At 45.1% G+C, this 12796-nt stretch overlaps 1 protein-coding gene across 2 annotated transcripts in view; it reads left to right on the top strand.

The window, feature by feature from the left end:
* The window catches only part of WIPF3 (WAS/WASL interacting protein family member 3), an 82500-nt gene that overhangs the window by 46624 nt on the left and 23080 nt on the right, over positions 1 to 12796 (top strand). For both annotated transcript variants that reach the window (XM_087860950.1, XM_045792951.2), the window contains exons 3-4: positions 8277 to 8409; positions 10709 to 10840. In XM_087860950.1, the coding sequence (XP_087717076.1) occupies positions 8277 to 8409; positions 10709 to 10840 (265 nt within the window). The remainder of the gene's footprint in view (positions 1 to 8276; positions 8410 to 10708; positions 10841 to 12796) is intronic.

The raw sequence follows: 12796 nt of genomic DNA, 5'->3' as shown, positions 1-12796 counted from the left end.
ATTTTTTAATCCGGGGACTGTTGACCTGACTTTGAGGAAGGAGACAACCAGCACGCAAAGCAGTGCCATCAGCGCTATTACTGGGAATTCTGAGACTCAAGTGTTTGCCAGACCCTCAGGGCAAACTCTGGCAACACTCTGTCCAGCACTGTGTCCTGTGCCTCCTGATTGCTGCGCGTTCATCTGGACCTTTGGACTTTTTCTTCTCACTCATCCTTAACTTCTTCCTCCAACAGTGAGATGCCTCGCAGCCGCCATTTGTCCCCTATGAATTGTCCCGTTCCAGGACACCCGTTCCAGGACACCCGTAGCAGTTTCAGGATAGCAGTTTCAGAATTGTTAGCCAGTACCTCAGTGGGAAATAACGGGATCATATAGAGTCTAGGATTTATATGCAATTCCTTTGCCTTAATTCTTAAAAATTTTGACTCATTTACAAATTTACGTGCATCAGTGTCTTTTGTTCTTACAGGGTGCAGGGGGATTATTTCATTCATTGGTAACACGGCTTGATAATTGTGTCACATTCTGCATTCTTTCCTGGGATACAGCAGCTTCCTAAATGATTATTTTTATTCACGTGCATACGGTTTACTGTTTAGGCTATAAAGTTTTATGGCTTTTGGCAAATGCATGATGGCAGTTGCCTGTCCTCAAAGTATCCTGGGAAGTGTTTCACAGATTGAACCTCCCTGCTCCTAAGAATGCCTGATATGTTTACCTTGTCTCTAGTTTTGCCTTTTCTAGAACGTCATATGAAGGGAATCCCAGAGTAAAGATAAACAATAAATAAGGGGAAAGGGCAGTATATAAAAACTTCAATATTTGAAAGACCTGAGTAGTGCTGTAGAGAATTCCGGTGTGCTTTGGAGGAGATGTGTGAATCATACAAGGAAAAAATTAATTTGAAGAAGTTCAAAAGAAAAAAAAGATTTTGTAAGGAAACTGTTTTTGATGTGAAGCCTAAAAGAGAAGTAAAAGGTTGGGCAGGTCGGCAGGTCTGGGGCCGGGGGAGCATTCCCAGAAGAGGCAGAAGCATGAGCACAGGCTTAGAAGGAGAAATGAAACACAGGAGACATCCGGAGCAGTTTAAACTCAACAAGAAATACAAAATAAGGTTGAAAGATTCCTTGGGAAAGTATGGCTAGATTCCTTGATTTGGTTCAGAATGAAGAGTCACTGCAGCAGTTTGAGGAGAGTCAGACAGTGAATGCCTTTCATACAGTTATCTGAGGGCAGCCTTGAAGGTACATTGGGATCCTAGCTCTGGAGACCGGTTCAGAGGCTCAGGTCCAGAAAATCAATAACTAGGAATGCAAATTAACCCCGCTCTCTGGCAGTAGAGTTCCTATGAAACCTTTTGTAAGTCAAAATGCTGTAAATTGTGGAAGCAATTACCATTAATTTATCTAGAACCACTTTTGAGCATTCCCAAACCCAAAATATAACCTCTCTTAGGCTTTTCTGATACCTTAGGACACATCTTGCTAACAGGGGCACAAAATAAATCGAGCTAAAACACAGGTGCCCACAGACACAGTTCAAAGCCAGGCAGCTCCATGCTAAGATGCTGAGCGTGCTTCTCGGCGGGGAGCTCGGTGGTGCTGCTTTGGCTGCTCCGGGTCCACGCTGCTTCTGTAAGCCTCACTGCAAAACAAATGCTGAACGCTATTTTCGCTTTTCGCTTTTTTTTTGCAAAAGCAAAAATCCTTTTCTGGTTTCTTGTGTTTAGCAAAAATAGGTGCTAATGTACGTTTTTTTGTAAAAGTGAAGTAACATGAACTTTCAAATAGCAGAAGATCCCTGTATATGTGTGTATATATATATATATATATATATATATATATATATATGTACATGTATGCAATATACATATGCACACACACATATACACGTATATACATACACACACAAACACACACACATAGATACACTCTCTGAGGACAGAATCCTCACAGTCTTGCCCATACAGTATCCCCAACTCCTAGTCCAATGGTGCAGAGTCAACACCCAAATCTTATATATTATTGAGTGATATTAATAACCACCAGGTTTGCTCTACTGCTTTCTATTTGCCCTCTTTTCGGGGTCGCTCTCTCTAGCAATTCCTGTGAACGACTTACAAATTCATTTTACTGTGATGCAGATAAAATAACTATCACGTGAATTTAAAGGTGTGTTTTTGTCCAGTGTCCAATCCACTATCCAGAAGTTGACTGCCTTTTTAAATTCATAGCTCTGGTAGAGTTAAGTCTAATCCCCGCCTCTTAAACCCATCCGTGGGCCCTGTTTGTACACACCTCAGATCCCTCTTTCTCCCTGTTTCTTTATTGCTGCTCTTCCCATTGCCAGCCTGTATTCTTCCATTTCCTTCTGATTATTCCCTATTGAAGGGACTTGCAATTCATATTAAAATCAAAATTCTCAGCGTTGCTAAAAACGAGTACCACAACTACAACTCGTAGTTAGGGAGAGATTGCCCTGCGGTGGAACTGCTTTATAACACTGGTGGTTAGGAAAATGCTGGCATTGATAGGTAAACTCAGAGCAGCATACCGAAATGCAGATAAGCCCAGCAGACCATATTAAAGGGCTTTAAGTTTTTTCTCCCAAATGAGATGGAAAAACACTGCAAGTTTTGAGCAGAGTGACATGATCTGGGTGGCAGGTACTGTGCTAAGGGTGAACATGTTGCTCTGGAAAAAAAAAGGGCTCTTCACCTGGCCTTCCAGGACCGGAAGTCTGATTCAAGAGACAAGTGTAAAAAGAGCAGCAGAGAGTAGCTCCAGCATGGAATGCCTGAGAAGTGGAGGGCCTTGCACAGTGTGAAGGGATTTGAACTTGCTCCTGAGGGCAGTGGGGAGCCAGCAGAAAGTTTTATGGTGGGGAGGGACATGACAGGTGACATGGGCCTTATACAGGTCATCCTGAGAACCGAGTGAGGGAGAGCAAGAAGACAGGAGGCATGAAGGCCAGGGGATGGAATCCCAAGGTGATGGTGGCCTGTGGAGGGGCGGGAAAGTTTTCCTTTCCCCCCCTCTAGGTACTGTGGCTGGTCTAATAATTAAATTGACATAAGACAGAGTAACAGGAGAAACATGTATTTTTATGTATAGGAGCTCATAGAAATAGGAGACTCAACAAAGTCACCAAAGCAGGCAGCTTTTAGACCTTTTAGACAAAGAAACAGTAAAGAACATTGTAAAGAGTTGACAAGACAATGGCGTCTGGATGGCTCAGTTGGTTAAGTGGCTGACTCTTGATTTCGGCTCAGGTCATGATCTCCGGGTCCTGAGATGGAGCCCCCATCAGGCTCCTGCTTAAGACTCTCTCTTTCTCTCCCTCTACCCCTCTCCCCCCAACCCCGCACACGCTTTCTCTCTCTCTCTCTCTCAAACAAAAAAAAATTTTTTTAAGTGTTGAGAAGACAAAGAAGTTTGGGCTTGGGGTAGTAAATTAGCAAAGAAGTAACAAGTTTTGTTTATACAGCCCTCTTGGTCTTGAATTCCTATCTCTGGGGCTAAGAACGCCTCCTTTCCTCCTGGTACAAGGGGGTTACTTTTCACATGGGAAATTTCTTTCCCACTAACAGGAACAAAGGATGTTCAGTGTCCCCGCATTGGCTGTTTCTTATGTAACTTTATTTCAAAATAATCAATATGCCGAAGTGGCATATTCGGAGGCAGCCTGGGCTGAACCCCACCACCTGCGTTGAGTCAACATTGCAGGGATGGAGAAAAGGAGCCAGGTTCTGGAAAGATCACTCAGGAAGAATCAATAGGAGTTTGTGTTTGAGTAGCTGTAGGGAACGAGGAAGAGGGAAGGTCCGAGATGGCTCCAGGCCCTTGGGCAGGGAGGTGGCTGCTGGCATACAGCAGCTGGCCATTCCAGGGGAGGAGATGAGTCCGGGGATGGACTTCTCTGAGGGTGTAGAGAATAGGAACAGACCCACCTAGTGCTCCAACGGAAGAGCCCTAACTCTGCTTTGCCTCCTGTTAAAACACAAAATTCACCTGGGTAAACTTAAAGAGCTAATTGATTTTATCCAACAATTCAGGAATCGAGGACCATCCCATCTAATGACTAGAAGGGAGGTATGAGGAGCTGTACCAAATGGAAGGTTTTTAAAGGCAGAAAGGTGGGGGGCACCTGGGTGGCTCAGGCAGTTAAGCGTCTGCCTTCGGCCGGGGTCATGATCGCAGGGTCCTGGGATCGAGTCCTGCATCAGGCTCCCTGCTCAGCGGGGACCCTGGTTCTCCCTCTACCTCTACCCCCTGCTCGTGATCTCTCTCTCTCTCTCAAACAGAAAAGTAAAGTCTTTTTAAAAATAAATAAATAAAGGCAGAAAGCAGGTGGGACAGGGACATCATAAAAGAAAGGAATATTTCAGGCAAGGTGAAGGGCAGAGGGAAGGGCAGGGGTCAGTCACCCACATTACCTCACTAGTGCTGGTGGGGTCACCCCGGCCTGACTGGGTAAAGGTCACATTCCTGAGAGGGGCTGAAACTAAAATTAAGTCTTGGTTTGCTGTCTTGGAGGGGCAGGTGGCTCCATTTTGGACCTGTTTTGCTGTTTTCACCCTCCTGGTAAAGGAAGTGGCGCTTTCCGAGGCGGCTGGGTACTCTAGGGAACGGCACGGTCTGTGCGCTGTTGTTCAGGAAACCAGGCTTTAGGAAAGGAGGTTCCATTCTTTGTGCTGTGGATTTTAATTGCATATTTGGATTTCTGAAAATGAGACCTAACACTGTTAGATCCCGGTACACCTCATTCTGGAACAGCCTCACTTAAGCACATTTGGGGTGTAGGGAACATTGTGTGCTTTTTCTCTGAAAATATTTCATGTTTCTCTTTCGGATCCCAGGCTGTCTGTGTTCTCCTCCAGCAAGATGGTCGTGGCAGGGGGAGGCAGTGCCGTTCGGGCTGGCCTGGGGACTCAGGTTTGGTCCTGAAATCCAAGTACCCTGGCTGCTGAGAGCTGTCTGCCCCCAAGTGTGGAAGGCAGGAGTGGGCTGAGGGCCAAGGTAACGAGCAGGCTGGGTGCCTGGAAACCTGAGAGCTAATTTTAGGCTTAACAGCCACATTGGAGAGTGCACCTTTTGGAAGGTGCAGAGCTGAAACGGTATGAAGATGATAGGGTTTAGATCATCGTTGAGACAAACAACCTGCTAGATTTGGATTAACCGGTTGGATTTTTTTTTGTATTCGTGCTTGTCACAGAAATCGGTATGAGATGCAGAAATGCCAGGCATACGGTGGCAGAGTGACAAACAGCAGGACATGCATTTCTGGGCTGGACTGCCATCCACCCCCCCCAACCACACTGAAACCGGATCACCTCATCTGCTGGGATGACAAAGGGACATGCAAAAGCTTTTCTAATTTATCAAGATGGGAGAACAGACACTTCTGCACCCTGGGCTCTGTTCGGACTGTCAGTCAGTTTTTGTCTTTGTGATCTTACGGCTTGATTTCAGTTCTTCAGCCTGTGGGTGGCTCAGGATGGGCTCATTCGCATTGCTCGTCTGCCACTTTGCCTCTTTTTAGGATCCAAACCATTCCATTTGGAGCTCACTGTGGGGGAACGGAGTCCACAAAAGGTTTATGTAGAACTCAAGATCGTCACACTCATTAGCAATGTCGAGAAAGGACAAGTATGAACATTGAAGTAATGTTTTTGGTTTCCTGAGTGAGTGTGTGTGTTTGTGTGCATGTGTTTGCACGCACGCACGTGCCCGCACGGTGAGGAAGGCATGTTTGGTGGCTATATTACCGCAGGAAAAGTGTCCAGGAGTGGCTTTCTCTCTGTGGATTATACTTTTAATGAAGTTGCTAGTAACCAGGATTTGCATAGAATAAAAGAACGAGTGAATATCTGGACATCTTCTCTCTTCTGTTCCTGTACCCTGTAACCACAGTAACAAGACTTCTTGGGGTTTTTTTTAAGAAAGCAGATTATGAGTGAATTGTTCATAAATATTACAGGTGGAGTAGAGAAACGACTGTCACTGTATAATACAGTTTTCAGTGTGCAAATGAATATGTCCTTGGATGTCCTTTTGTATAAAACCCATTAAGCCAAATCTCTAGGGTCGCCCTAGCCCTGAGGTTACTGGCTCTCGAGCTCAGAGGAGAGGCTTGACTGATACCATCTCAGTATCAGGGGAGGGAGAGCCCTCTAGTGGAAAGTCATCAGGGCAGACAGTGCAGCAGGTGCGGAAGCCTAGAAGTCAAAGATGGAAGGTTAAATTCAGTCCAGCAAATTGAACTGCAGCATGTACTCATGGTGGGACTCGTGATAGCCTCCTGCTGGTTTGGAAGATGTTTATCCACAAATCTGTGATGTGGCATCGTCAAGAACCTATTGAGGCCTGTGCTAAGTAGGTACTCAAATGTAAATAATTATTCCAAGGACATATAACCTTCTTCACAGCCCTCACCTGAAAAGCTTGGGATGGGCAAGGTTGGGGAGTAGGGGATACATTTCAGTAATAAACAGTCAAGCTTAAATTAGATGAGATGACCCACTCCCACCCCCAGAATTATTAGCTATAAGGTTTGTTCATGCGTCCAGCTGCATGTTTAAGCAGAAGAACACACCGTTCTAACCTTCACCTTCCCCAAGGCTGTCACCTGAGTTGGACCATGGCTATCATCATAATTCAGTGTGCGATTTATCTTGTAACTAGGAAGAAAGCTACAAAGCACTCTGTCCCCCTAATCCCTGACCATAATACATGCCTGAGATGGTCATGCTAGATTTTTGCAAAAACGTTCATACCCTCTTGACAAGGGTCATGATATTTCTGTTGGCTCTTTATTCTTAATGAGAGACTTTAAAGATCTTAAAACTTTGCAGTTTAAAATGATTTATTGATATTAATGATTCATGTAGAGAGACTTTTAAAAAGCATGTTGTATGAGAAAATCCCTGCTGTACATGTGCATTAATAACGCATTCTAAAAAACATGTATCCTTAGGGTTGGGGCCCTTTGCTTATCGCTCTGTTATTGACCATGATCCATGAGTCCCCCTCAAGGGTGAAAAAAGCATGTTTCCGGGCAATAAGAACCCAGTTTTGAAGCTTACACCCTTCAAAGCCCTTGAAGATGCATCACCAGTGCGGGAGAGTCAGCCAGTGAAAATGCGCTCTCAGCACATTTTAGCTAAAACCGCAATTGTCCTTGTTTCTAGTCTGTGACACTGGAGAGTCTCGGACTGTATTGTCAACAAAGCCGAACTGTCCTTTTCTGAACAGAAAATGGCTATAGCAAGGATTTGTAAATCCTCTCTGTACTTCGAGGACCATCTTAAAGTCTCGTATCTTCCTTGTAGCCTTTTCTGAACTCTTGGTAGCCTTCCTGTCTGTGGGACTTACGTCACGTGCTGCATTAGGTAGTGGCTTAATTCCATGCACATGTGTCCCATCTCCCTGGCACACCCATGTGCCCTTGAAGGCAAGGCCAGTGTATTATAGACATCCTGGGTCTAGTTCACTCATTCATTCGTCTGGTGAATAGTCACGGTGCTTATCTGCAGCCAGGTCCCATTATACTCTCTAGAAATGCATTCGTGAACAAAACAAACTAGGTCTTTTTCCTGACATAGAGTCCTGTGGGGGTGGCGAACCTTCAACTCATAACCGCAAATGGACATTTTCCATAAGGAAAGATAGATATAAATTTATACAAGGTGATAGAAGTTGCAAAGGAAAAAGGAAGATGGTACCCTAAGAGAGAACACTGGGGGGCCTTTCTTAGACTGGAGGGTTAGAAAAGGCCTCTGAAGTTGTGATATTTCAGCTGAAAACTAAAGACACATGGTAGCTCTTATTCAGCAGGTGCTAAGAAGTATTTCTGGCTTCAAGAACCGTTTAACCAGGTCTCCGTGCATATGGTATGAACCTTCTGTGCTTCCTCCCGGCTGTGTCTCCCAGTGCACCTACCCCTCCCCCTTATTTGCCCCCAACCTGCATCTGTTCTTTCTGGTGCTCCCTGGTTCTGTGAGCCCATGGACACCCCTGCCATGTCAGCCCAAGCTACAGTGGAAATGTCGAAAACAAAATTCAACTGAGCAAATTTTAAAGATCTGATTTTATTCAATGATTCATGAAACCGGGCTGCAGCCCAGCTAGCAGATAGAAAAGAGCCCCGAGGAGCTGTATGAATTCAAAGCCTTTTATAGGCAGAAGGGAGTGGAGTCGAGGAGGTTGTACTAGCAAAAAGTAAATTATGATACTATATGCAGTTATCATCAAATCCCTCTTATTCCCTTACAGGTAGGTGCAGACACTCCCAACTTGAGAAAGGCAGACCCCAAAGGTCGGAGTGCACTGCTGGCTGATATCCAGCAAGGAACTCGCCTACGGAAAGTCACACAGATCAATGACCGAAGTGCCCCACAGATTGAGAGTAAGTGAGCAGCTGGGCCGGGACTGCCATGAGTCAAGGGGACCACACTTGTTACCCAGGATGCACTTTGGGCCATTGCAGACTTGCACAATGTACAGGTCATGCAGGAGAGAGAATCAGAGCTCCCTTTCCACATCTACAGATGGTTTAGAGCATATCTTCTACCACTGTTCAAATGCTAAACAAACAAGCAAAAACATGGTGGGATAACTTTTTTTTTAATTGTGATAAAATACACATAATATAAAATTCACCATTTTAACCGTTTAAAGTGTCCAATTCAGTGGCATTTGTACCTTCACAGTGTGGTTGCAAACATCACCTCGGTCTAATTTCAGAACATTTTCATCACCCCGAAAGGAAACCCCACACCCGTTACATGTCACTTCCCCTTCCCTCCCCCAGGCCCTGGCAGCTGCTCAGTCTACTGTCTGTCCCTATGGATTTGCGTCTTTGGGATAGTCACGTGAACAGAATCATACAATACGTGGCCTTTTGTGACTGGCTCCTTCACCTAGCATAATGTTTTTGAAGTTCACCCACGCTGTAGCGTGTGCCAGGTCTTTACGTCTTTTTACTGTTGACTAATATTCCATTATCTGGGTATTCCACTCTGTGTTCATCCACGGTGAGGTGCGTTCTGAAGATGGCTTACCCGAAGTCCACCTAGTCCTCGTTGAGAGGACTCGTCGAGACAAAAATTTGAGTCTCAACATTAAAGTATGCCAAGTTTTTGTGTCCGCAAGGAAAAAAAATTTCTTCAGAATTCTCTCCTAGGACCCTATGACTGCAGGTTTCTATGTATAGAGTAAGAAGGGCCCAGCGCTTGGGTCCCATGACCCATGCTGAGTCCCGAGTCTGCTGCTGGGCACATCGGGGAATTTCTCTGGGATTCGGTCCACTCATCTACAAAATGGGGGAGGTAAAAATAATACCTGCTTTTTTTTTTTTTTGTCAAGATTGCTGAAGGTTGAAATAATCTATGCAGAATTATTTATCAATGTCATCTCTTATTATGTCTTCATATAGTTTTCAGTGATGCACATGGTGGTAATTCTCAAAGATAGTCGTAAAAAATAATTATATCTAGTATCTATAATTATACGTTTTCGTATACAGGGATAGATAACTTATTTTAAGAAATATTTTCAACAATTGCAATAAAAATTAGTTTCTGGTCAGACCCACTCGTTGGTTAAGCCCAGTTATCATTGGTTAAGCCCAGTTACCAGATAACCCATTTGATTGGAACACTCACTCCCTAATCATTCCAGTTTGTAGGTCATATATATTAATACTCAGAATAATCTAAACACATTCATCCCCCAGTGGGCCCTGATACCTCTGTGTAAGTTAGCTTCAGGCTGTGAACATTTCTTGCTAGGAATTCTTTTTTTTTTTTTTTAATTTTTTTAAATTTATTCATTCGACAGAGATAGAGACAGCCAGCGAGAGAGGGAACACAAGCAGGGGGAGTGGGAGAGGAAGAAGCAGGCTCATAGCGGAAGAGCCTGATGTGGGGCTCGATCCCATAACGCCGGAATCACGCCCTGAGCCGAAGGCAGACGCTTAACCGCTGTGCCACCCAGGCGCCCCCTTGCTAGGAATTCTTATCTAAGCTGAATGTCTTCTCATTGTATGGAGTGGGCAATCACACACATCTGCTGGGCTGGAATTAGTGATGCCTCTCCCCCAGGGTGTTACGAGCTTGCTCTTCTGTAGAAGAAAAGATGCAGGGAAGGGTGTGGGGCTCAGGGTGCAAGAGCTGGCGAGACAGAGAAGGAAAATGCCAAAGTACCAATCATTGTAGACCTTCACTTCCTCCTTGCAGTCCTGGGCCAGACTCTGTGGACAAGAAGTTAGAATTACTGACTGCAACTAAATCTGTGGGTTTTCTCTGTCTGGTCCTCCCACAACAACAGTCGAGTTAAAAATAGGGCTAGCAACTACACCTACAATGTTTGGGTGTTCTCATTGGAAAGGTCCTGACAGTTCCCCCACCGGCATCTGTGGAATGGTAGCATTTAGGTCCCTTTGTTTGGGTCACTTTTCAGGGTGCTCAGCTACCGACGGTCAGTTCCTGGGTCGGTCCAGAGAGAGTAGCAGACAGGCGTGAGCACATGAGTCTGCGGGGTAACCAGGCACAGGGGTCTGGGAAAGATGCCCACTGGAAGGGTAAGGCTGGAGGTGGGAAAATGAGAAGGCTGCCCCAGGCGCTGTTGGATCACGGCCCCGGGCTGAGAACGGGCTGCTCAGCTCTGCTCACAAGTCCTCATCTGCTTGCCTCTTCTCTGCAAAGATTCTAAAGGAACCAACAAAGAAGGAGGAGGGTCTGCAAACTCTCGAGCCGGAAGCACACCCCCAAGCCTGGGAGATCTGTTTGCTGGTGGCTTTCCCGTGTTGAGACCAGCCGGCCAGAGGGATGTGGCAGGTAAGGGAGAATTCAGACTGGCTACCTCGTGATTGTTCTCTCCTTAATGTGTAAAACCACCTGGGCAATCCTCATGAGCCATGAGGACTGTGACATGTTTTTAGTGAAAAGTTGTAGAGCAGGAGATCATGGATTTGGGAGTATGCCCTGGAAGTATCCAAACCATTGTTCTCAAGGGATCTTGTAAATCATCATCCCGTTTAAATCATGCCATTGTAATAATTGAAGAAGGACTGGCCACAGTGTGTAGTGTTTAGCAATGGTGTGATTGGGGCCCAGACTACAAAGTGTAGACAAAAGGTATAAAGCACTTTAGAAAAATTTTAATGGTATCACCATAATGTATCAGTCATCGTTGTCTGTTAGGTATTGCAGTATAACAAAATACCCTAAAACTTAGGGACCTTAAACAACCATGTATCTAGCTTACAGTTCTGTGGTTGGCAATTTAGGGTCGTCTCAGCGGGGCTCCCTCTGGTACGTACAGCTTGGGTAGGTAGCTTTTGCTAATCTTATATTTCTTAATCTTTGGTGCCTCAGTTGAGATGACTGGCCTGACACGTCCATATGGTCTCTCAGTATCCAGCAGGCTATTTGGGATTGTTTTTCCTGTTGGTGCCAGGGTTTCAACAGAGAGGACAAAAGTATATAAAGTCTCTTAAGGCTTAGTCGTGGAGTTGGCACAGTATTACTTCCTACCACATCCTCTTGTCCAAGCCACGGAACAGCCCAGAAACAAGGCGGGGGGGGGGGAGACACCTCACTCCTTGATGAGAGGATCTGCAAAATCACATTTCAAAGATTATGAAATCAGAAGTGAGTGGATAATCAAGGCCATTTCTGCAGTCAGTCTACTACAGTCATCTGTGTGTTAGTGGGTATCAGATATTTTGAAAGCATTGCATTAAAATTGGGCAAATATATATTAATTATGTGTAATAGAAGTGTTTTTCCTATTATTATTCTCTTTAGCCAGCAAGCGGAAATAAACACCAAGAATTGTGTTAATCAGGGAATATGAAGCCCCAAACAGTGCTGGTATAGAATCTTCTGCCGTGGGGTTTGCTAACCTTTTCAATGGGCTCTGTGGCTGTTTGACATAGTGGGGTGCATTTGCTGCTGTCGCCTACTGATAAAATCCAGCAAAGACAAGGGCTCTAGGATGCTTTGAGATCCAATTTGAACCTTCTCAGAGGCCATTGTTTTTCCTCTTTTTTGCTAAGGGTTTAGCAAAGAGGGTTGGCATGTCCCAGTGCTGCCTTCTTTTTCAAAATGCTTGAGTGATATCAAATAAACATCCTGTGCAATATAAAATGTCCACTAGTTTCTCTCCATAGAAGTAAAGGTAGGAGAAACTGTCCCCACTCAGTTTTAACAGGGACCAGCCAAAGGAAGCCAGCTCGTCTCCATTCCTACCTGTCAACACTAGGACACAAGTGTCCAATGCTTGAGCCGCTCTGTGAAGACACGGATCAATTTCTGTAGAGGAGATGGAAATCCACGATGCAGTGGGTGATGATGCCTGCTACAGGATGGTAGCTCAAGGACAGAGCCAATAAGTAGATGCATGGACTGGGTGCCATGTCAGAGTAAGTCAGACCATGGCTGTCCTCTCTCAGAATCCTTCCATCAGCCTCCTGGTCATTCAGAGAAGAGGACTTTGGCCTTTGCTACCTCTCTTATGTTGTTCCCTACCTCTCTTGCTAGCACACACCCTCCCTTCCAGCCACATGGCCCTCCTTGCTGCTCTTTTTTTTTTAATGTTTTTTTATTATATTATGTTAGTCACCGTACAGTACATCCCTGGTTTCTGATGTAAAGTTCGATGATTCCTTAGTTGCGTATAACACCCAGCGCACCATGCAATACGTGCCCTCCTTACTACCCATCACCAGTCTATCCCATTCCCCCACCCCCTCCCCTCTGAAGCCCTCAGTTTGTTTCTCAGAGTCCATA

This window comes from Ursus americanus, chromosome 3 (assembly GCF_024610735.1).
Source record: "Ursus americanus isolate L20-20 chromosome 3, mUrsAme1.1.p, whole genome shotgun sequence".
NCBI classification, from domain to species: Eukaryota; Metazoa; Chordata; class Mammalia; order Carnivora; family Ursidae; genus Ursus; species Ursus americanus.
Note: the sequence above shows the minus strand (reverse complement) of the source record. Positions and strands in the feature narration are given on the sequence as shown.